Source organism: Anas acuta, chromosome 2 (assembly GCF_963932015.1).
Source record: "Anas acuta chromosome 2, bAnaAcu1.1, whole genome shotgun sequence".
NCBI lineage: Eukaryota > Metazoa > Chordata > Aves > Anseriformes > Anatidae > Anas > Anas acuta.
In genome coordinates this window covers 79,028,157-79,054,536 of record NC_088980.1, presented here as the reverse complement: position 1 = coordinate 79,054,536, position 26,380 = coordinate 79,028,157, and the positions used below count along the sequence as shown (strand labels likewise).

Sequence of the window (26,380 nt, the reverse complement as noted above, 5' to 3'; positions counted from 1 at the left end):
AGAAAAGTTATCTATACATTCTGTTAGATAGCTGAATCTTCTAACTGTAATCAAAGATAATCCAGAATGCAATTAAAAAAATCTATCCATTTCTCTTTAAAACTTAGTAATTCTTAAACACAATCATACTTAAAACCTTTATGTTTTGTACTGCTAAACAAAGCCATGCTGAAGAACTATCAATTTTGACCATTTTTAGGAATCCTAAGGTGGAAATTAACTCACAGTTGATTTACTACCCATAGCAGAGTCTCCCAGCCAGTGGTACCCTCATGCTCTAGCTGGTAGTCGTAAAGTTGCAACAGCACTGCCAATTGTTCACGGCTTCCAATGATGATGGCCACATCCTGAAGAGGTGATGCGGGTCGGGGAAATCTAGTGACTGTAACAGCAGAGAACAAGCAGACATGAACAAAATAAGATGAAAATACCTTGGGGGTCATCTCAGTAAAGATAGCCAAGAAAGTCTGAAACTCTTTAGTAACATCTGTTTATGAAGTTATGATTTAAAAATCAGTTTGTTAAATATAGCTCTGAAGAGATTACATGACCCTCATTTAAGAAAATGCAAAGATTGCAGGTGACTCCAGAGATCACGCTGCAGATTTATTGTAGAATGACTACAAGACAAGGTCTCTTGATTTCTTCTGCTAAGCTTTAATCATCAGACTGCTCCATCCTTTACACTTCAAGTAATTTTTGAGGAGATGGGGTAGTGGGTGGGCAGCATCAAGCATTTGAATCATCAGAAGAGAGGAATTTACAAAGACCTCCAAAAACTCTACACCATTAAAATATCTGGGGCAGAAAGTCTGCTCCACCAGCATTTCTTCTATTTCTCTCAATTTATGCCAAGCATACTTAAAATTATTCAGCAATGAAGTTAAGTGACAAGTACATAACCTTTCCTACTGTGGAATTCAAGAAAAACTTGCCGTTCCAGCAGTGCTATGGGATTAGTGAAAAGTACATGAGATTTTTTCTTCCACTTCTGTGGAGGAAGCAACTCTCTGACTATGTTAAAGCCTGAAATTTTTGAATTCCTTATTTAAGCACTAGCAGCTCAGGGAAAATGTACTCATCTTCAAATGACTCAGGTCAGCTGGCAGAGCTTTACTGTGGCATGGCTAACATTTTTACATTAATGCATATATCATACCACTTGCTCCTTTCCCAATTCCCCTTTAAATGCAAAGTTGTTACCCATTCTTTGAATCTTGACACATAACACTGTTAACAGCATGTAGCAGGTTATTACCAGTAAAATCTTCAAACAGTATTCACAATGGAAGAAAACACGCTATAGGCTGGGAGTGCTGATCTAAGTGTAACTTCAGTAATAGGCCGTTCAGTCTGCCACGGTAATTACATAGACACATAAGAGATGGTGAAGCTCCTGAACTAGGCTGTATGTTTCATACTTGGAAAAATCTTTTATTTGTAATAATTCAGTGAATCTGATGACAGCCTTCTTGAATTATTATTGGCTATTTGTGGACAACAGTTCTTCAGAAACCTTTAAGAAGTCCAATTAAGGGTTGTTTTGCTTCCTCAAAAGTTTCTTTTGAAAAGTAGAGAGAAATACTCTGAGATGAAATAAAGAAAACTATTTTTTGGCAATAATCAAGTGGCTCATGCATAGGAAAGACTGGAAAAAGGAAACATTGCTTCAGATTTTACTAAGGGTAGCCCAAATGTAAGAAAGCAGAGGGCAAATCAGAAGGCAAAACCTTATTTCCTTCCCCCTTTCCTCCCAGTTCATATTTTGTATTAGAACAGTGAAGTATTTTGCTGCAAGATTGTCACAGAATTATATAAAATGACGTCACTAGGTACATAGAAGCCATTTTGCCTATAACCTACACTAAGGAACACTGCTAGGTAACTAAAGAAATTTTAGCCAAAAAATCCTAAGAGAGATAATTTAGTTCTCCTTTCTTCTACTGGTAATCATTTTGTACATACCCATGTCTTACATATTTCTTCTGTATCAATAAACTGATGTTTGTAATTAGTTAAATAGCTGAGAAAGGTTTTTTCGAACATTGACTTATTTCATAGCAATAGAGTAGGAGTGGGGGGATGAGGGAAGGAAGTAGAAAGACTTTTTCCCAAAAAGGGAAAAAACAGAACAAAAAAAAAGTCATGACAAATCTTCCTATGTTGGAATCTAGCTTTTAAAAGAACAGTAATTCTCTCCATCAACTCAGTCACATTAAAGGAAGTTCATAACATGACAGAGGTTCCCTGAACTTCTCTCTCTGTTCTTGCTACATCTGAAAATATAACAAAAAAAACAGGTAGAGTAGAAAAAAATGGGGACAGGAACTTAGATTATCATCTTATAGACAGCATAATATTAAAAAAAACAACAACACTGAAGTTTATGCACAAATTCTGCAACTTACGTTTTTGTACTAACCCTAAGTATTTGAAAATTCCAGGTAAATGTGGACTATGCACGATTCCTGAAATTTCTTTGCATTTAACACTGATTTGAGATTTGTCACTGAATTATACTTACGTTTCCCAAAATTTCACTTATCATGAATTCATCATTTACCTTCTATCTGTGGTACTTCTCCCTGAAGCTTAGCCTTGCTTGCGAAAGGTGCATTCTGTAGCACCAATGCAAACAATGAAGGAATCAGTGACTGCAAAGCAGACAGATACATGTGGAGCTTATGTTCGTCCAAGCCATGTTCTCCTTCCTGAAACAAACAGGACATTTGAAATTTCAGGTTGGATGCACTTGTGATGAACTCCTACACAGAAATGCTAATTATATAGTAATATATCCTGACCACAAGTGTACTTTGTGTCACCACCCAAACACCCTTCTCACCCTTAGGATACTTCTCAAAACAATTAAGCAGCAAAGCCTTTGGCATTTAGTGGCTCACATCACTGAACATCAATATTCTGAAAGAACATTTTTCAGCACATTTTGAAAAATGGGACTCTTTCATTTCAAGGATCAATGCATCAAAAAATTGAATAAACAAGTTACACGTACTTTGGAAATTGGCAGCTTGGTTAAGAATGTTAAATTGTATGAGATATCCTATTTTCCAGAGCTTTCCAGGTATCTACCCCAAGGCACACTTGCAGACAAACAGATTCAAAACTACAAACCACGTAATTAAACCATTCAATTATCCTTCTTCTGGTGTGCAATAAATACTGCACTTTATTAAAAGCTACACTGTGTGATACTTAAAAACAATGTAAATACAGGACAAGTATTCAGAAAAAAACACACACCATCTGGTCACAGAATCAAGTAAACTTCTGAAATGCACACTGATTATTGGGCTATAAAACAAAACGTTGTTAAAGAAGCATCTGTTTCGTTTGTTCTTTTTTGTTTTCTTCCCATTTTGAAGCACAAATAAATGTTAGAGTTACAAAAAAAAAAAAAAAATCTCTAGGGAGTTGCTAACATAAGTAGCAATTTCTTGTGTTTTTAAAAAGTCAGTATATGTACCAAAGATACAAAGAAAACTCTCCAGTGTAGAAACAGCTGAACACATACCCTGAGCAGTTTTTCAATTTTATTAAGCAGTGTAGGTATAAGATGGAACTGTAAATTTCCCAGCTCTGTTGTCCAGGCAGCATACGCAGGTAAAAATACCTGATGTGTTGCACTAACTACGCGTTCTGAAGGGTCTCCTAAAGCCGAAAGCAGCAGTTCAAAGCCCTGAAAAAAAAGAAGAATTAAGAATATAACAACTTTTCCTACACTTTGTGCTAAAGATAGCTACACAAAATATGCACAAACTAGAAAAAAATCACTTATTGTAAAACTTTTACACTAATAAAAAGTAAACCAAAGTAGTATATTGAGGCCTCTCAACATACATTCCCACTTCATCTGCAAAGGTAAATAACACGTAGTCCAACAACCTTGCTAGTGTTTTTTTACCGTCAAGTTATCAGAATTATTACAAACACATTTTACCACTCCACCCTCAAAAACTCATGACAGGAAGAGAAATTCTTCACTTTCAAGAACTTTAAATATTATTAGATAGCATTAATAACAACTACAAGCAGGCTTTGTTGCAGTAGATGAATCTTTGCTAGCAAATGATGATTTCAAATTGGCTAATAGTATCAGGTGGGCAATGAAGTGTTATCTTCTTGAAAGTGAATTATGAATTATTAAAGAAGCTTCTGTATGAAGCTTACACCCAAGGTTTTAATGACACTTGTAAGTATAGGCTTTCTTTTCAGTCTCAGTGATACAATAAAAATCAGCATCCATATAAACCATGAACATTTAAAGGTATCAGGAACTGTTTAATAAAAATATTTAAAATTATGTATTTCCTGCTCACGAAATAAATACAAAACACATTTCATAGACACAGAACCCAACTCAAACTGTACCTGTTGATATTTGTCTGGGTCGTCAATATATCCCATAATGATGCCAAGGCTTTTGATCACAGCTTCTCGTACCAGATCTGCCTTATCTTCCATTAGCATTTGCTGCAGCATGGAAAGTACTAATGAACTACGAATTTCCTTCTGTTTGCAGAGAAGAAAAATTCTTGTTAAATCCAATAAACAAGACATGCTGGTTCATATCAATTTTTATAAATAATTTGCCCTTCTATTAGTGTTCACAAACAACACTCCCTTCCTCCAACTATGGATTCCCTTCTGAATACTATGCATTCAGCTGCCAAAACAGAATATGAATTAAAATAAAGTTTCAGTAGCCTCATTAGAGAGCCTTTTGTCCTACTAAGCACAGAACTGGAGTCCTTTAACTCATATGGAAACATGTACCAGAAATAACTGACAGCAAAATACTACCACAGGCCTAGATTTAGAAGAGTACTTAAAACAGAATCTTTAATCATTTCATTGCTAAATTGGAGAAGTAGGTTTTTAATTACGATTATTTTCATCTTTGTCTGAAGCTTCAAATTCTAGTTGGCCACTGACCAAACTTTGCTGCCTCTTTTGACTAGCAGCACTCTTCATGTCAAACATTCCACAGTGTCCAAAGAACTCTGTTACTGGGTGCCAATTATTTTTTCAGTGATGATTTCCTTAAAGGTAGTTAGGATCAATTACTTCATGTTTTCTGAAGCAAAGATGATTTTATCAGGCCACACTGGTTGTTAAGACACGTTATAGCTACACTGACCTGCTCTCCTCTATAATAATACATATCCTCCTTATTGAACCTCCTCTGTGTGACAAAGTAGAAGATAACGTGACTGTCTACACGTAACATCCACCCTTGGCTGTATTTAAAAAGGTAACAGATGTTTACATCAAGCAACAGATTTTAATCTAAGTTTTATGAAAAGTATTAAGAGTCATTATTAATACTTACTGGAAGGTAAGGTGCTAGAGCTCCACAAGACTCTGCTACCAGTAGCCGTCTCTCTGGGTATTTGTGGTTGATCTGGTGAGGAGAAACAGAATGGCTATTTGCTTTGCAGAAACCAGTATTCAAAATGTGGTTAGGATGAACTGCAACAGAGGGATGTGTGTGCACCTCTTAGATAAACATTGGCTGTGCCTGTAAAAGTTGCACATGGGTACAAAGCAGCCTCAAATTCTTGCACTGAGGCATAGAGGCAGGGCAGATACAGCCTTCTCCTGTAAGTCAGAGCTTACTGTAAGAGAAGAAGCTGGGAAGCATGTATGGAAACACAGTAAAAATACGGATAGAAAGCAGTGCATGGGTTGCTGGACTCAGAAAATATTCTCCAAAGAATATGAGTAACTTAGGAGCTGGAAGATCCTGAAATGTCTTGTCCTCTACAAACTACACAAGTGCCCTCTAGTGATCTGAGCCAACCATTGTAGCATAGCTGCCCGGGTCTTGCCAAGCAGTCAGGGTCAGGAGAGGACACAAATACTAAGCCTAAAAGTATTTGCATACTTTTGAAGTTCTGTTCCCATGAACGTGTCACGTCTCTAAGATGTGACTGAGCACAGCTCCTGTTCTCAAGAGCCTCTAACTCCTGTGCTGCCTACCTTCCCTTTCCAAAGGCCATTTGAAAATTCTGCCACAGAAATTTGATATTGACACTTCTGAAAGAAGTTTGCATCCTAGTGGAATCAGCTTTAATGTCCAGTGAGAGAAGAGCACTAATGGCTGTGCAATGAGAAACAGGTAATATGTTTCAATACACCTTGTGAATAAAAAAAATTTAGGGCAAAACAATGACAGGGAAAAGTGAATAGTTTAATCCTGTCAGGTAAAACAGGATATGCATTTGGTGTGACTATTCCTTTTTCTCTTGCTGTGCAGAGGACCAGCTATCTTACCATGGAAAAGACCAAGGTAGTGCTGCCATCTGTGTCTTGGCCTTTACTGGGCAGACTTCTCTTCAGCAATCCCAGGTCCCTAAAAACCATGGGACACTTTGGAGCCAGGAAGACTTACCCTTGGGAGAAAATGATCAGGTTAGGAAACATTTAAACAAATTGGACACATAGGAGTCTATGGACCTTGGTGGGATATACCCCTGAATGCTAAAAGAGCTGACTGCTGTCGTGGCAAGACCACTCTTGACAAACACTGAATGGCTGTTGCAATGGGGGAGGTTCCTGAGCACTGGAAGAAACCAAATGTGACCGCTATCTTCATGAAGTACAAGACAGAAGATCCAGGGAACTACTGATCAGTCTGCTTTACCTCACTGTCTGGAAAAGCATTGGAGCAATTAATCCCAGAAACCACAAGAACGTGATTGGTAATCATGTTCTTCAAGTCAGCATGGATTTGGGTAGGAAAACCCACAACTGATCAGCCCTATAGCCTTTTAAGATGAGATCACTGGCTCAGAGAACAAGGAGAAAGCAGCGGATGTTGCTTATCTTGACTTCAGGAAGGCTTTTGATACTGCCTCCCATAGCATCTTCACATATAAACTGATGAAGTCTGGGCTCGACAAGTGCGCAGTGAGGCAGACAGAAACCAGGCTGAACTAACTGCAGGCTCAAACGGTTGTGACCAGAAGCACGAAGTCCAGCAGAGGGGAATCAGTCCCCAGTGCAATGCCCCAAGGGGTGATTCCAAGGCCAGTAAGGAAGATGTGTGACAAAGTGTTGCACCCAAGCAGAAATAACTCCCATGCACAGGGCCAGGCTCAGGGCCAACTGGCTGGAGAGCTGCTCAGCAGAGTGACCCAGAGGGCCTGGTGGATCCCAAGCTGAGCTCACAACACACCATCACAGCCAAGAAGGTATAGGGTATTCTGGGCAGCAGTAGGATGACCATAACGGGTAGGTAAGGAAAATGGTTCTTCTTCTCTCCTCAGCACTGGTGATACCAAATCTAGAGTGCTGTGTACAGTTCTGGGCTCCCCAGCGAGAGAGACATGGACATTTTAGCAAGTCCAGCAGAAAGATAAGACAATTAAGAGATAGGAGCATCTCATATATGGGGGAAGCTGAGAGAGGTGGGTTTGTTTCATCTTGGGAAGGGAAATCTCTGAACATATATCATGCATGTGAAGCAAACAGAACCATCAAGCATGAAAGAATTTCTTGAGTGTCTTCGATAATTTTTTATTATTTTTTTTTTTTGCATTCATACACCAACAGGGCACCTGTAATATTTTGCAAGCATGGAGATTTAGATTTCATAGATGACAAACACTATGGCCCTGCATCAGGCTGCTTTTAATACTTAATCCAAAGATACCATTAGTTTTATGTGGCAACTTTCTAAACACAAAGTCCATACTGGTAATAGACATATTACCACACTTCCTCAACCTCTGCCTGCTTGAAGGAAATTGCAAATACTCATTGCATCTGGTTTAGGCAGAGTGGCAAGGCAATATAAATATTGCCCCTGTTACTGCAAAGATATACTGACATACTGGAAAGGAAAAAAGAAAAAGACTCAAGTTTCTCTAATGCTTGTTCAGGGAATATTGCTAGTCCATGACAATGTAAATGTAACTGTAAATGGATTATAATTTCTTTTCTTTTGTCTTTAATTAGTAGTACTACATTTTTTGGAAACCAGTTAATTGGTCACTAGCTGTTAGGGAACTTTTAGCATCCACAGAGCCTTAGTCTAAACTCAGATGAGCAAGCCAGAAAATTCTACATGTAGAGCTGTGAACAGCAGGTAGAAACATTGCAAAGACTAGCCTGAGATCCAGAGTATGCAGATAAAACTTCTGATTGTTCCGAAAGCCCAGTCCTTTGCATCTGTAAATACATTTTGGTTGGAGCCCAACTACATTAACCCCTTCATGATTAAGGGATTAGGGGCATCTACTAGGAGAAGGTAGAAAATCATACAGTATGGGTACTTTTGAGTTCTTTCTACAAAATCATTTTTGTGACAGTGAGATTCAGCTAGTATGTTGCTGGAGAAAATGCTGACCTGGGCTCAGTACTGCAAACAAAGTCTGGCAAACTGCATGAGATAAATGCATGATGTCATATGGCTTGGCAGCCTGATACGCTGCACTGTCACAGTTGGACTGGTTTGTCTAGTGCATCAGCAATTATCAGGAAACTGGAACGATGAAGATGGGCTCTTATTGAAGTGAGACTGGTTCCTATTAACACTGCTTAACTTTCATGAGAAGGACTAAGAAAACAAAACAAGGTTTGAGTTTAACTGCTGTGGGTCTTTCCTTTAATCAACGGATAAATTAGTCATACACATAAGCACAAATGCTACATCTAATATGCACTTGCACCGTCAGAAAGCGTTAAGGCAATTAAAGATTGGACTTCATTGTGAAACAGAGATGGCTGAGTTATGCATGTGGAGAAACAGGAGACAATTATCAGACCAGAAAGACGGGGCCATCAAAACAAGCATTACAACTCTTGTCATAGCTTAATTATTCACTGTCTTTTAGGTGATGAAATCTCTTTCCTTCCTAATGGTAGAAAAAATAAAGATTTTCACCCGGACTCATCTTGCTCTGTTTCTGTGTCTCAGAAAGATCGTTCAGTTTGGTTGTTTGGTTCTTTCTGTTAATTCAGACTATCTGTAGAAAAGGTCATTGTGATTCTAGAAGTCACATTGTAAGCTTCAGGCTTGTTTTGGAGGTGTAAGCCATCTATACTCCTGACTACATTAATCTTTAATTTCCTGTTGAAGAATTTAAACTAGCTGAAGCGTGGATACTGCTCCAAGGACTTATTAATTACAATGTAAAAGTCATCAGGTTATATCTTTGAATGCAAATGGATTTCCAACAGTCTGGAAATGACTGTTTGAAATTTATAAACACACCCACTTGGCAATAGGTTAGACAGCACTGCTGATGAAGGTGTGCCTATCTGCACTTCTATATAACATGCAGGTCCGTGATGTACAGATACCTAGAATCTCCAGATATACTTGATCAAATTTTCTGCTTCTGAATTCTTTTCCATGTTACATAAAGGTATACATAATGATGACAAAGACCATCCAAATACATCTCTGAAAAATTCCTTGAACAGACATTTATTGAAAAACAAAACTAAAACAACCTCCCCTTCAACAAATAAAACCCAACATTTATGAAGTTGTAACTAACTTACTAGTGTAAAGCACAAAATAAGCATTACCTGTTCCCAACACTGCGGTAAAAGCTCAGCTTCTACACGTGTTGGTCCAACATGTCGGGCAAACGCCACACAACCGGTCAGTATCATCTGTCTGAAAACATAAGTTTAAAAAACTTAATCTGTTTATAAAGAGAAGCTCTATAACATGAGACGTCCTAATTCTTTAGGTTAGGAAAAACGGGTATAGTCGGGCAACAGGTAATTATCTACAGTCAAAATCTCACTCCATATGCACTGACTGAAAGGCTAAATCTTAGACTGAAAGCCATTATATTGTTTTCTACTTAATATGCCTTTTCAAGAAACTAGTAGATCCAAAACGCAAAGGACCAGAGCCTGAAAATCTCTGACTGGGAAACCCCTGAGCACTCATTTCCTAATGTTTGAGATCAGGAATATCTGACTAAATCTCTGATACAAGTCTTAATTCTGAATACCATGATTCACCATGCAATAACAAGATCTAAGTTTATTAACACTACCTACTGCTTTTATTTAGAAGCATCTGCTGGTTTGAATGACCTTTGTTCAAAGTCATTTCATTCTTTCACGAAATGGTCTTGCAACATTCTAATATGCAAGTTACTGTCATCTCTCCCAAAATACTGGACTTTACTCTTGTCAGAAATCTTCAAAAGCCCAGTATGGAAAGGACACAATCAATCAGTAGTATATATGATTTCTATTTATATTCTTGCTAAAAAAACACAACAAAAACAATTTAGGAGATTTAGAAATGCTAATTCCTAAATGATTATTATTTACTATTAGGATCCAAAAAAACTTAAAATACAAATGACCTTTTGACCAATCCATGCAATCAGCTGGGTGAGTAACTTCAGGAACTGTGTGAGGTCAGAAATCCCTCATCGTACCTACATTTCAGACATTTGAGGAACCACCTTCCTCAAAAACAGCTATACACAAAATGAGGTTCTACTGTAGATAAAGAAGTAAAATTTAACTTAAACTTGAGACAGTCACCTTTACACCTTTATCACCTTTACAGTCAGATTAGAATACTACTGAATTTGTTCATTAATACTTTGCAGAAGGCAAGACAGAATTAATCTGATACCATTTCAGTGCCATGTCTGAACTCCTGAACATTTACTGCAGCTAACAGTATGCCCTTAAGGTTGAAAGGCAGAGATTCTGCTGATTATTTCTTAACCAGTAATGCAACATACTCCTCCATCAAAAAGAGATGCGTTCATTTTCAGAATATTTACAAGGAGAAATAGTCTACCTAAAAGATTTTTTCCCTAGCATGCTTTAGGTCAAACAACACAAGCTTATTTTTTTTTTTTTTAAATAATTTTTTAGTTTCTCTACCACGTACAGTGAACTAGACCTTTGATCAAGGTAAAAGGCTTGGGGGAAAAACAAAAACATAACGATTAGATAAAACTCGAGCAATCAAAAGCTGATGTTGTGCTAGCAATATGGAGACAAAAGACTGTGGCAATTCCAAGTTCTACAACAAACAAGAGAAATTCAAATACCTGCCTGGTTCCTGACCTACACACTGCACCTAATCACAGAATTGGGCAACAGAGCATACTTTCTTAATATATTAACAGCAAATTGCAGGATACAGTACTCATGTGAAATCTACCGCATCAGACAAAGGGAAATAAACTATATTTTATTTTAAACTAAACCTCGAAAAACTTTAATGAAATGTCAAAATTCTTCCCTTTTGCCTTGGTGATAAAGTTGGGAACTTTCAGATATTGCAAAACTATTCAAAAATAATGTTTGACATATTTTAGTATAATCATCCTTCAAGTGTGTGACAACAGTTGGTATTTCAGGGAAAGGAAAGGTTGAAAGGAACTCAATGACAAATTACTGAAGCAAAATACTTTAACACTGAACTCTTCCAAAAGTTGCTGTCTAGACTAGATATGGGGCAAAATGTATTTCTACTTATTGTCCAGATGCTCTCTTTTGTTAACAAGATGTTGAGAAGGCTTTCCACAAACATCTCTCTTCAGCTTACGTGCTTATGATCCTCTAGACAGGAACATAAAGCCAATCAGTACTACTCAGCTTCATCAGTACAAAAACCAAAGTGAAATCAAGAATCAGACTCAAGGAACATGGCAAGAGTTAAGAGCACAGCTTAACACTTCTTAGCTCTTCCCAGAGGTTTTAGAAAGTGGCTGCATGCACTGGTTAACAATTTGGTCTTATAATACACAGTTCAGAGTCTTTTGTTACACCTGAGGTTTACACTAAAAACTTGCTTACAAGAGCTTTCCATCAAATGTCAACAAATTACATGAATTCTGCATGAAGTGGCATCATATGACCCAAGAAAACTCATACTAGTCCCACTAACTGTAATGTATTTTAATTTTTCTTCAGTAAGAGAGCTGTTTCTACGTATATTATGCTTGGAGATCTTCTCAAGAGTTTACATTTCAATCTATGTTTTAACCTTGTCCTAAAAGACCCCAACAATAAACTACTTTCTTCATGGCTCCCTGGCTTCCAAAAATGACATAATTGTCCAAAAAGCAGTTCAAGTAAAGCTAACACGTATTTGCTTGCAGAAGAGAATTTGATACACATTTGGAAAAGCCAAACAGTAAATTAATGAGCAGAGCCTTGAGGATAAAAGTGGGCTTGTTAAATATTACAAATGTACAAGACTACGGTGATATGCTATGTCTGCAAGCACCAAAATGCCTTTTACAGGGGCAAGGACAACACAAGCTTTCTGACTAACTGTTAGCATACTTTACAAGGTCAAATATTTATAGTAAGCAGCACGTTTATTTTAATGGGTTGCTCAGTAAAAATGCAATGCCATATTTCAGTCTCCTACATTTAACAAACTAAAAAAGTCAACTTATCATCTGCTACTTTAATGTATAATGTAGGCCTGTACAGCATAGCAGCAGGTGACTGAGTAACATAAGAGCTAATTAACATCATCGTCCTGGTGATTAAACCTGAATGTCTTTGCTCACTTGATAGTACGCAAGACTGCTAAAACATTATTTAAACTTACTTAGATAGAAAGCAAGCATTAATAATATACTTCCATAAAAATGGGATATAAAAAATTACCAACTGAAACAAGCTCTGAAAATGTATTTCCCAATTTTTATTCAGAATCTTTTCTTTGATGGAGATTATTCTTCAGTAAGGTGCTGTGGTGACGTGAAAATTGACTACAACTTACTTGTGTGTAAATAAATCATGCATACATGGCATGTACCCCTCTGCTGTCCAGCGAATATAGCAGAATACTCTTCCCAAATTTATTATGAAAACAAGTTAGAAATTTATATCTGAAAATGATATTTCACAGCAAAGAATGAACAAATTTAAGGAAAAAGCAAGTTGGATTTTCTTCCTTCTTAGCTGCTGGAAATGACATACCCAACAGCAGCTAAACAGGTGTATGAAAAATCAACTTGATAGGCCACTGACCTAGTGACAAATCAACTACAAGGGACTAGAAGTGAGATGCAGCTTCCTGCCCCCCCTCAATCACAGCACAGTTTTAGCTTCACAATATGCATGGGACACTGAAAACATTTTAGAGAACTGTACACTTTTCAGAAGCAATTTCCTGATGGACCTGAAGTAGAACAAGGACTGCTTCTTTACGTCATTTCAATGTGTGTGGTGCCACTATACTACAAGTTAACTTATTTATTTATACTTTTGTGTCTGTTTGTTTTAGTCTCCAAGCCATCTCTTTCAATTACACATCATCACTATATTTTAACATGGGAACAATTTTAAAAGACACCAGAACACTTGGGTTTCAGAGATTCTCAAAAGAAACATGTTTGGCTTATTTCATTGAAGCCTATTTTGTCTGAAGACAGAATAGAGAAGCAACAGATACAAATGCTTTACAGTAACTCTGAATAAAATAATGGAAGAGCTACAAATCACCAAATATGAAAAAACTTTCCATAATTAAAGAAAACATACCAGCTAGGATACAGACTTTCAACCTTAAGGACCTTAATCTTACCCAGATGGGTACAAAGTCAGACACTGACTACTAAAAAAGAATTAATTTGTAAAATTAAAAAAAATATTTTGTTACAAAGTCTTAACTAAAATAAAACAAAGCTCTTAATACTTGTCAAAATTAAATAATTTGCTTCAGTCTTCTGAATTTTTATTACTACCATAGTACTGAACCACAAACAAAAAGAGTACTATTTTCCTCCAACTATTTTCCCATGCTAAATAAACATGGTATTTTAGCTCACAAACATATGGGAAACTAAAATGCACTAAGAGAGGAGTTTAAAAAAGCTGCTTTGATTCCTCTATCTACCACTACTAAGAAGTAGGATCTCTAAGAAGTAGGATGCTAAATTAAGAAGCAGGATCCTAAAGTTTATTTTTACAGAACATCCCAGTACATCCTTAAGGGAGAAAGGGACTGAAATGCTACACTGCAGCTAACCAAGCACATTCTTGCATTTCAGTAACTAGAAAGTACAGGTTATAGAAATGGAAAGCCCCAAAGTCCACACAAATTTGTCACCATTGTACCAACAAAATATCAGCTTCAGTGAAACTTGCTTAAAATCATCTAGTAATATCCAATTTCTATTAGTTCAGCTTCTTTGACAAAGAAAAAATGTTCTTTCTCGTCCGGCAAGACACGAACGCAAACACACCTTTGCTCATCATCTGGCCGTTTGATCAAATTGAACAGGATGTGTAGAAGCTGATCTCTCTCTTTGGGTTCAGGATGGAGGCAGGCCGTACACAGGATGAGTGGGATCAGTTCCTAAAAAGTTGCAAGTAGGGGAAAACCAAACAAAGTAAAAATGCTTTTGGCAAATTTTCTTAACGGAAAAAGAAACTAAGAAGATAAATCTAGTCACGTAATATAAAAAAGTTACAGATGTTTTAGCCTTGACTTCTTACAAAAGTGACCCGAGAAAAGTGAAGGCCTAAGAAAATTAGAATTATTTTCCTGCTAGGAAAGATTAGGGGACAACCGGTACAGATGATAAAAAGCTCTACAAAAATTACAACTAACATATGCAGGTCACTTGCAACCAGAGTTACAGGACATAAATGGTCTGTATTTTTTCTGCTACCTAAGAAACTAAGAGAACTCCACAGACATCTATGGACCAACCTGCAGAGTCAGAGATAAAATGTCCAATGAAGCACACACAACATTTTCATGCACAGATTTGAAGAAGCATCATGGAACATACACTGGTAAAGGTGACTGCAAATACCTTCTATTTTGTGTTGATTGAGAATGACATGGTTTCTTAAAAGATTTTTTTTTCAATAAATAGGCAGTATCTCAGCCTGAATTTTATCTTTAGAACAATTTGTTTTCCTTAATGAACAAACTACCAAGAAAATACCATATCAAACATTAACTAAGAGAAAATACAAGATTGTTCACAGAAGCAAAGATTTTCTTATCTATATGCCTTAAAACCGTAATGGTATTCATTCCCAGAAGAAACAAATGTTTGTAAAACATGGACTGGAAGTCCCTTTCCTTGACCCTGATAATAGGAGCCTTTACTCCAACCCAACTTGGAAACCGCACAATTTCCAGTTGATTTTAATAATATATGGACAGAAATATCACAATGGGAGTTTGGGGGGATAAAAGCAAGACAGACCAAGGTGTCTGCAGAGAAAACACAGGCTAGTAGCCAGGAGACTGCCTCTCCCACCCTGCCCACACTTGGGAGCCAATTTCAACAGAAAAGCTCTTTGCAAATGAATAAGCAGTGACAAACAAGCAGATGACACTGGCAAAACACTTTTCAAATTACCAGGAAAGATTGTACAAAACCTAGAAAAAAATGTAGTTCTCTCTAACATCTTTGCAGGAAGGTGCCAAATTCCACTTGCAGACATTCAAAGTGAACTATTCTTGATGTTCTTGAGAAGTAAGCTGATTAAATAAGCTCAAATTTGATTATCCTGAATAGCCAGAGCTATGTTTATTATAAGCAAAGAAAAATGCTGTTTTAGAGCATCGCCTAAACTAGTCTACTCTTGATAGTTCTTGTTTTCATTTAAAAATATAGTCCACTCAACATGCTCTTTTCCCCCCTTAAGATGGCCAAAACAGGTCCTAAACCGTATTTCAATGTACTGCGAGTCACTTTAGCAATATTTAACCTATCAAAAGTATGGATTAGGAAAATTACAATGAGACAGATGAGTGCATACAGAAATATCTCACCAACCACTTCAAAAATCTGGAAGTACAGAAGGAGAAATGAAAACTCGATTTGAACAACTGGACACTTCTATTTCTCAACATTTTAATATGAACCAATTTTTGGTTTTGCTTTTCTGTGATTTTAGCACAATGTAAAAAAATGTGAAAACGTATTAAAGAGAAATTCTACAAATGTTATTGCACAAAGAGCTAAACTTTCTTCATTTGAAACCTCCATTCCCTCTGGAATTTGCACTTTGTATGTTATTCTTTTTATCTTTAATTTTCATTTTTTGCTCCTATTTGAAATTCTAAGAAGGGATGGGACTTAACTTATTTATTCTTGTTTTGTACATCACAGAAGCATTTTCTCTACTGTAAACACTGTTTTAACTCAAAAAGATTCTAAAAAAAAAAATTACAATAAGAATGCCACTCTAAATACCAATACTGATACATTAAGGTAAGATCTTTCAAAAAATAAATCCAATTGCATTTTGTATATACAAAATCACTAACTTCACCACAATGATTACAGATCATGGAAAAACATTTTTACCAAAAAATAAACCACACTACTATTCTGAGGCACAACTTTCTGAAGGCTACTCTAAGTTCAAATCATCCTAATAGCTTTGCAAATATTCTTAAGGATTCTTATAAAGATTATTAACATATATATATCTTCTGTGAAACGGGACACATAGTTTTAAGGAGGTTTTGTTTCATCTGTTGAAATCATTACACTGACTCCACTTTCCTACTATGTCTGAGTACCTACTCAAGAGTCTCAATTGCTCACCCAGAACTACTGTATTTCAAATCAGTGCCATGAGGGCTTTTTTTAAAGCTTCCTTTCAAATTAAAATAAGTTAATAAAGTGTTTTTTGTTTTTTTTTTTTCCATCTGAGTCTGTATGAAAGGAAAACACCTCTGGATATTCACCTAGACAGCTGTTGATGAATTACCTAAAACCACTGATATGGGGCAGATACAAGGCTAATTCTTTACCTTGCAGAAAGCTGGTTATTACAGCTGATGGAATTAGCTGTATTTTCTTGTCCATTGGTCATTCTTTCATGCATACTATGGGAGAAGAGAGCGTTCTCTGCATCGCTGCACCAGTGCTGCTACAGTTCCTTCTATTAAGGGGAGTGGAGAAAGAGTGAAAAGTCTTGAACAGTGTTGTGCGTGTTCCCTACAGACTTCAGAGAAGGGAAGGTAAAACTGGAGATGAAAGAGTCTTTCTCTAAAGAAGAACAAAAAACTGCTCTCATTGATGGACAGAACACGTCAAGTGAGGTCTTCTGAAGATTTAAGAAGGGACAGATTCTTGTCTGAATATTCAAGATGGTTAAGAACTCAGCTGTACAACACCAACTTACAGGCAGGTTCAAGTTCATTCCTTTTTGCTGATAAAGGACATGCCTTAGATAAATCCCAGATTTCTCATTCTCAAAAAAGCCAGCAGAGGAACGCTGTAGAAAACTGCACATTTTCCAATAACACAGAACAAAATTGGCATTTGGCTAATCAAGGAGAGGACTTCCAGTGCCAATTGAAACATTCTGCCTTCCTTGGGAAGGAATACCACTTGTGCTGACACTTCGATGTTAAGAACTTAAAATTAAAAATGTTCTTTTTAATTCTTCTCTATTCTTAATGTTCTTCTCTATTTCACTTTGGATCTTTCCTAAACATCCTGTACATGCCCCACAGTCGCCTTTCCCTTTTGCCTCTGACTTCAGAAAACTGTGATTAGTTTCTACTGCAGCCAGCAAATGATACCAGAAGGAGTGACTCGCATGGTTTTCTCATTAGAGGGCAAGCAGACTGCTATCATATTCTCGACGCTTGTGATTTGATGAGCGAGTTCAGAAATAAATCACATCATACTGGAGGTCTCACCTCTACTACTGAAAAAGTAAGTTTCTTTCTGGAGCAGTTTGTATTTGAGAGATGTCCAATTGTAGAAGGGAGAGGGAAAAAAAGTTAATTTGTTTTTACTGTGAAATGAGCCACACACAGGTAACCCACGGACAAGACCACAAAGCTGACCTAGCACACTGCACAGAACTGAAACCGCCCAGCTTTTTGTTTTGCTTCTGGGTAACTCTCCCTTTAGGTCTCCCCAAAGAAAAAAAAATCACATTTTTTTCTACAGCATGAAATATACCACAGAACCTTTGCACAGCTTCTCCCTAACTTATAACAACATATTCTGCGATCTTTGAAAAGGATTCGCTATTTGAGCTGACTGAAGTTCTCAATAATAACATTTACATAGGCATATGAAGCAGCACTTCATTATGGTGAAAAGCAGGTGGCTTTTTAACAGGAACTGGTATTACCTCAACTAGATGTAAAACAGTTCCTCCTACATGTTTATATATATATATACATATTTTTACACACATTAGAGCAAACATTCGTTTATTTTGCTGGCAACTTTCTTGAAAGGTAGCATGGTATTTTCCTATCAGTGTTGTTGCCCATTTACAAGACTTTTGTTCAATGTTCTGACAAGTCTTGCACAACTGAGTTTCTCTCACTATTCACGTCTTTTTGTTGACGTGTTCATCAGTAAAACCATCGTCTCAGAGAACAAATGAAATCAGTGTTAAGTGCCAAGATTGGTTACTTCAATAGCTCGGCATAGTCATCTTCTTTGTTATTTAAAATATTAAAATTAACAACATGGCAAGGAGTTGTAAACATAATAAACCAGGAAGACATTACGATAGATCTCATGAACGTGCTCCTTTTATTCTCCTCTGCTAGTCAATGTTTAAGTTGTGATTGAATATTATACATTATAACAGATTTGATATTATATTATATTATATTATATTATATTAAATTATATTACATAATATTACAATTGTATACATTTTTTTCTGTAATGTAAAGCCTCTGAATATTAGTAAAGCTAACAAAATCTTGATGGAAGCAACCGATACAGCTGCAGGTGCTAGTTAAGTTACAGGTACAGAATCTCTTGTGCAAGGATGTATTTGAAGTTCAGAATTTAGACATCTTTTAGTTTTAAAATGAAAAAAGTATTTAATTGTAGTGTTAATACATGACACAAACTGTAAAAGCCTACATCTGCCTAAGTTGTACTAAGTAGCAGAAAAAAAACTAATTGATCATTTAAATGTTTCTCTTCTCCCCTATTATATTCCTTTATTTCTCCCCTAAAAGAGGAGCAGTCTTTTAGAATACACTGATGGATGACTGCTTTCATGCCTGGGAACGTGTGTGTGTGTGTGTGTGCTTTTTGTTGTTTTTCATTGGTTTTAATTTTTGAACAAAGCCTGCATTTTACGACTTTTAAAGGATAAGACTGAGATGAAAATCCACGGTCAGATATGCAGTACTGTGCTGAGACAGATACCTATGAAACCAACCACAGGCTAAAGTGCCTTGGTAGTGAGTGTCTGTGTGTAGTTAACACATGCTACTGCAAACAACTTCACATCTACAGCATTACACTCTTCTTGCCAAGAACGGCACTCAGAGCTTGCAGATTCAGCATTCTCTCCTTCAGCTCGGAAGAAATAACAGCAGAACTTTTTTCTTAGCACGCTCAAGTTTCCCAACACAGGGAAATGTGAGGACATTCAATAAGCTACTGTTATTATGATTTTGCTAAGTTTGCATTACACTAATGAAAGCTAACATGATAGAGAAACTGATCCTGGAATAACAGGGAATTGAAAGGTACCAACAGTCAGGGAAGTGTTTCTTGATTAAGATCAACTGTAACAAGATCCTGATACTAAGTCAAAAAGTTTACTCTGGTGCAAACTCTGCTCATAGACTACAGATTGCAGAGCATGGAAGTTGAACATGTAAGCAAGGTTATTCCTGTTATTGGAGACAGACACTGATTTTTGCATTTATTAAGTATGACAAATCAGTTTTGAACTGATTTATTATTGCAAAACAAAATTTAAGTGTCTTTTCTCTAACTAAAATTTAGCCAAAGGAATCTACTTATTGTATATCTCCTGTCAAAGACAAGGTGGTTGATTATGTTTTTATTTTGTTTAAATAAATGTACTTCAGTTTTAAACGATAAACACATAGTCATTCCCAAAGATTTTTTTTTTGAAGATTTTAACATTTTGCTATTTTTCATTCCAGTTCATATTTGCTGGCACCCTGTCCTTTGTATGCGAGTGCACATACAAATTTAAACACATGCGTATTTTCCAGTAGTGATGATAAACTAGACACCTGAGATGAAAATAAAATTAAACTATGCTGATGCATGGAATTGTTAAGACCTACATTACGTGTTATTGTTTTACCCAGTTGAATTGGTCTATTAGAAACAGCTAAAATTATTGCCTCAGCCACCCCGTTCCTTACCATGTTGCCCCTGCTTTCCTATCTTCTTCCATCAGCACCTAACAGATATGAAACAACTAAAGCAGCACCAATACATAAAATAAGTAATTTTGGAAATGCGTCAGTCATTCTGACACTAACGAGTTGCTGAGATGTCAACTATATTTAATGGACCACTTTTTAACAGGTCAGGAAGCCTGCTACTAACTTGAAGAGGATGAGAAGCATTCATGAAATGGCCTCTAAATCTCTTGTGAAGGACAATTATCTATTGAGAGACTGTCATTCTCCACAAACACAGCTTCTTTCTTCAAAATGAAAATACACAGCACAATAATTTCAGCTTAAGATTTTGCAACCAAATGAATGTGATGGATACTTAAGGAACTAAGAGGGGGGGGACACTAGAGATTCATTACAAAAACGATGTTTAATTCTCATGCTTTACACACTGACAGAGAAAAATCTTAAATACCACTGTTATATATTTTCAGAGCAGACTAGTAATCATTATTTTTAAGTATCTTGCTCAAATTGGTGGTCTTTTGATACATTTTTATTTTACTTGTCAATAAAATTCTGCTAAGACTCTCTAACAATATGACTGCTAAGACAAGACCCAAAGCTGTACCTTGTTGAATAGAGCCTAATTAATTCCTAGTTTGGGTTTTCGTAATGCTGATATTTAAAAATATTAACAGACGGTCTACCCAAATTGTCCTTCAAATTCCATGACTACACCTGAAGGAACATTACAATAGCTACAGCAGTGGGTGGTAACTGAGGTAAGACATTTTTAAAGAAAATTTCAATTCTTGGGACATTAAGCATCCCATGCGATCCAGTTACAAAACTCTGCGTTGTGAGAACTTCAATCAAATTGAAACAGGTGATTCATTTAAGATGAAAATGTATGTAATCAGATCTAGCTTCAATTGTAAAACAAAGTAAGTAGGGAATAGCCTGTAAGTCACAGAACTATTAAATGCATTACACGGATTATGCTACAAGCTGTGAAAATAAGCCAAAATACCACATACTGCCAAGCAGAGGGAAGGAGAGGAGTAATAATGAAACCAGAAATTAAGCACTGATCCTGGAACATTCACAGAATTATTTTGAAAGATTATTAACATAATCTTTTCCGTTAAAAAACAACAAGAAAACACACACTATAAAAGGGTTGGGGGAGGGGGGTTACAAAGTTTGACACTTTTAATATATAGTGTATCTCAAATTCATCATATTAACAGCTAATAATTACTTACATGTTACTAAATTTTAGATTATAGGATCAGTACAAATTTCTTAAGGAGTTTTCAAAGCCTTAAAATAAATTTATGCAATATGCACTAAATCTACTATACTGTAGGTCCCCTTGGCAAGAACTGAAACTCACTCAAACTGTACAATTTTATATCTCTTCTTTTGGTGTTAAGTATAGGACTGCTGCATTTTTGCTTTCTTTTTTTTTTTTTTTTTTTTACATGCTTTTGATAACATGCAATATGTACAGTATAGCAAAACAAAACCATTTTTTCCCATCTTCAATCATCGTCTTCCTTTTCTATATTATAGTGTGCATTATTATGCAAAACACCACCTTAATTTACAATCAAAATAAACATTGCATTTTAAGTTTATTTAGATTCACTAGGAGTTTAAGGAAAACGTATAAGCAAGATTGGTCATTTTCTTATGAAAAGGTGCCTTTGATGAACATTGTCTTGGATGTTACGTGGAGCTTCCCAAAAAAGACAATAAAATCTTTTTGAAGTACACAGTGCTGTAAAAGAAACTAAACATTAATCCTCTTTGAAATTGATAGACAAAATAAACCAAATGTAGTGTTTGAACTTTATATCCTCTATTCTTTGTAACACATACCCAGCACAGTCTTCTCTAACAAAAATATTTATGCTACCACAAACAAATGGACCTACAGTAACATTTAGTAGTCTTGCTGAAAGCTAATGGGTGCCTTAAGCAAAGGAAGAAATATTAGGATACCATGCAGGTTTACTGAACTCACCTGACAGAGGTGTAAAACCATTTTCTAGGAGCAGAGATGCATGCACAAAAGTAAGAATATGATTGCAAGTAACAGACTTTCATGACAACATCTTCAAAACGAACAAGAAAGCATCCTGGTAAAAATAAAAAGCAAAATTTCAGGGTTCCTCACCTCTCGCTTTGCAAGCAGCACATTAGGAACAATATGAGGCAGGCAGCGTCCCAACATTAACATGACACTTTTTTCACTGTCTGCAATTCGAGATACCTAGAAAACCAAGTATATTAACTTACTTTTTTTTTTAATTGAAGAACAGGAATAGAAAAACATCTTTTTAGAGGACTAGTAAGAACTGCTGCAGGCTGATCACTTAACTAAAAATATTTCATTCGCTCACATACTAACTCATTAGTTTCTGGTCTTGCAGTTGTCATGCCAACTTCAAAAGCATGAATACACTCGTTGAGACTCAAAACTTTCTAGTAATTACATAGTTACAGCTAGGTATCATACTTAAGCTAAAATCCCTATTTCTTAAGGTTTCATGCACATAAATTTATCTATTTACATTAATAAGCCCTGTAACAAAACAATTATTGCTAGTTTAACTATTGCTACCATGCAGAATAAAGGACATGCTAGTTTATGCCAACTGGAAAATTTACCTCTGATCCCAAACGGCTGTCTGCTGACATCCGGCAGAAGGACAGTAGTGCTTGATGGAAAGCTGGTGACAATTTCCTGCAATACCATCAAAAAGGGAGAGGAAGAAAAAAGGAACAGATCAGAAGGGTAACGGAACAAATCCTTTGACTCTGGCTTAACCAGCTAGATAAAATGTCATTCAAAAGCCTGTTTTGCATGAAGTATACAGCAGAGCTGTTTAAAATTATCTTTGAGCTTTAGTTTGCAGCAAGGCAACAGTGGATAAACTAATTAACAAGTTACTTTTAGTTCCTAAAAAGGAAACCTCTTTCAAACTGCTTCACAGACAAAAATAGGACCAAAGCAGAAAGAAAAGGAAGCTTTGGCAATACAAGAGGAAGCAGGCAATTTTGAAAACCAAGGAAAAAATATCAAGCAAACAGCAGTTTTTCTCAATGCTCTGATTCTGCACATTGGATAAAAACGTTTGAGTACTCAGTCATGTATTAGCTCCAGGATTAAATCCATACTGCTAAACGGCCACTCTGAAATCTAAATGTTGGCTTCAGACAGATAGTGAGAGCATCAAAACTAAACTCGAGTTGCTGCCTTCTCCTTGACACGTGTCTGTAGAAGTACCACCTCATGGTCACATGCAGCACCAGCACACAGCCCAGCTACTCAAAGCCTCAAGCATATACATAAAACCCCAGTAAGAGCCTCAGAACTACCATGTCCAAGGACAATAATTTGGCAGAAGCATTCTTAGAAAGCAATTATTGGACTGACCATTACATAAAACAGGCTAGTGTCGGCAGCAGCAGCAACGAAAACTCCCTCTACCTTACCTGAAGCCTGTAGTTAGATACTAATCAAACACTGCTTCATCCACTATGCTTAAAAAGAACACGCACAGAAAATAGCTGACCGTATACCACCATTTTCTGTTTGAATCCCCTAACTGTATCAGATGGGATTACGGAAGAAGTCCTATTTCTTATTTGCAAAGTGTTTTTCACCTTTTCGACTCTTAGAACTGCCATTTTGTGAGCCTAAGTGCACAAAAACCTACATGCATGTGATTGCACATGTATGGACATACACGTTTCTATTTACTGGATTGAAATATTACACTATAATAAATACATCAACCACTCTTTTCTAACAAACAACAAAAAAACTACCAACAGTAAGAAGCTATGTTCCTACTTAACACTGTTAAAACTAAGCCAGAAGGATTTGGGTAAATATACTGGGGTATTTCTCCTCTTCTGACTATTTACAAAATACGATACTTAAGAATTCACATTTATTACTTAAAATCAAGTATTCTTTTGGACAAACATATTTTTTAAAACATGTTATAAATTTTAATGAGGTCAGTTTAATTCAGATCAACTTGATTTAATGAAAGGGTTTACTTCAAAAAAAGAATACTAAAAGACCTAGAGAGTAGCCAGTTGTAACGGATCTTGGTTTGGTAATATGCTAGCCCTTAATATGCAAAAGCATTACTGAATGCTGTATTTACAAACTCTACTCAAGGCTTTACAGTTTATTTACACTAGGAGAATGGGAGCAGGTGTTGCAAAGCAGTACTACAGTATTAACAGACTCGGAAAGCCCTAACCAACCTTTGCCTTGGAGGTCTTTTGTCTCAGCACTCCACAGCATGTCCAATTCTTATCTGCCTGAAACCTTAATTAAACACCTAAATAAGGGCAAAGTTCTATCCCCATTTTGGAGAGACTGAAAAGCTAAGTGTGACAACGTGCCACTAAATTTCTCTGGGGATTAATTAACAGCAAGCTCTGGGCAATGTGGATTCCATTACGCCTTCTGGCTATGTACACTCCAGAAAGCTTGATGAAATCTAGTAAAATCCTTGAAGGCTTTTCCTCACAAAAACAAAGACAAACACAGGCCTCTTGCACACAAGTCAGTGGAAAGTCTTTTCAAGGACCAATAGATGCCAGTAATTAAGATATTCAAACGTAAGAGAGTATGATGCATACAAAAATCAATCACCACTATTCTATTCCATATATTAACTAGGAAAAAAAGAGTCAATTTATTGAAAAAATGAGGACTGAGTGTTACATACAGAAAACACCTTGTGTTTGGATCAAATTGCCCAACACCTAAAATGAGTTGAATAAATATATGCAGTGAAGTCTATTTAAGCTACCGCTAGTGCTTTCTCCTGCAATCTGTTACACAAGGCACTTTTCCAAGGATCTCCACGTCCTCATTTTCGGGCATGCACACACATCTGTTCTCACTGCAGTTACACAAAGCAGGCTCACTTGCTCTTCTAGCCTTTCTTCCCATCTGAGCAAGGTTTTTGCCAAGAATCCATTCTGTAGCTACTGCAGTAACAATCTTGCCTTTTAGAACTGAGGCTTAGCATTGATTGCAGCTTTTTAATACCCTCTGAATAAACCGTAGTGATTGTCTTCCACAAACAACTGCCCCCAGACTGAAGGAAATAAACACACAGCACTTGAACAGTGCTTCTTCTCCCACAGATCTCAAAATACTTAAGAAAGCATTTGATTCTTAATAAAACATTACTGTGTTACAAGCCAAGTTCGTAACCCAGGAAGACAATTCATAGATAAAAATCTATAAAACTCTATCAAATATGGCTTCTTTGACCCTTCAATGCCACGTCAAACACAACTTTCAGTACAAAAATAGCTGAACATAACACACACACTACCTACTTCTGCAGTGAACACCATATGAGTGGACTTCTGAAGTTAACATTCTCAATGTGAATTCAAGGTTCTCTCCAACTACTTTTCAAATAAATCCACTTGCATACAGATTTTAAAACTTCAGTTTTAACTACTTTATTTTTATTTAACTACTTATTTAGTATTAAACTATTTTTCTAAAGATGTCAGATTCCTCTGGAGACACTCATAGTTCCTTCCTCTCATTGATCTCCCCCTATTTGGATACCTATCCTCTACTATCCCTAAACCATCAATCTACCATTCATGTTCTTAATTCTTCCGGGCACTCCCAATTACTCTGAACAAAAAAACACACAGAAAGTCACAGATGAAAGTAGGCATACAAATTTATAATTCATGTATGACAAGTACAAATATTGATTATTGAAGTTTACTTTCCCATTAAATGCCAGTAGGTTCAGCTAGAATAGACTAAATCAGTAGTAATACTCTAACCCACAGTATTCAGAAATCAGACATCTTTACTGCTGTTTTATTCTAAAGAATATACCACTAAAAAACTGTCTCCATCCACTAAGATTGAGTAAGATAAGTTTGGTAAATCTAGGGTGATCAGGACTTAAAATTTGCATGAAAAGTTAATTACTAGCAAGGGCAGCAACTCACTATTTTGAGTGGGGTGGGGAGGAGAGCAGGAGGCAGTGGCAATTTTCAGCCTGTATTGATTTTCCATCTGCACAGAGTATCATAAACGTAGATTTCTGCTTGGTATTATTTTCAGATACATACCTTCAGCTGTACATACTCTTAGTATCTGGGTGGCCCACATTACTTCCAATAGCTACACAGTTGCATATCTATTACTTACTGGACATCTTACTCTCTCTCTTCACTATAATTCTTAAGAAG

General features: G+C 36.4%; 1 protein-coding gene across 5 annotated transcripts in view; it reads right to left on the bottom strand.

The window, feature by feature from the left end:
- RELCH (RAB11 binding and LisH domain, coiled-coil and HEAT repeat containing) overlaps positions 1-26,380 on the bottom strand; it is a 73,938-nt gene that overhangs the window by 17,950 nt on the left and 29,608 nt on the right. For 4 of the 5 annotated variants that reach the window (XM_068670887.1, XM_068670888.1, XM_068670885.1 and 1 more), the window contains exons 9-17: positions 22,790-22,865; positions 22,296-22,391; positions 14,226-14,338; positions 9,562-9,652; positions 5,354-5,425; positions 4,393-4,533; positions 3,536-3,700; positions 2,564-2,711; positions 226-382 (exon numbers count right to left, since the gene is read on the bottom strand). In XM_068670887.1, coding sequence (XP_068526988.1) covers positions 226-382; positions 2,564-2,711; positions 3,536-3,700; positions 4,393-4,533; positions 5,354-5,425; positions 9,562-9,652; positions 14,226-14,338; positions 22,296-22,391; positions 22,790-22,865 — 1,059 coding nt within the window. Of the gene's footprint in view, positions 1-225; positions 383-2,563; positions 2,712-3,535; positions 3,701-4,392; positions 4,534-5,353; positions 5,426-9,561; positions 9,653-14,225; positions 14,339-22,142; positions 22,258-22,295; positions 22,392-22,789; positions 22,866-26,380 lie in introns of those variants that run through there. The other variant, XM_068670889.1, reaches the window with a different exon arrangement.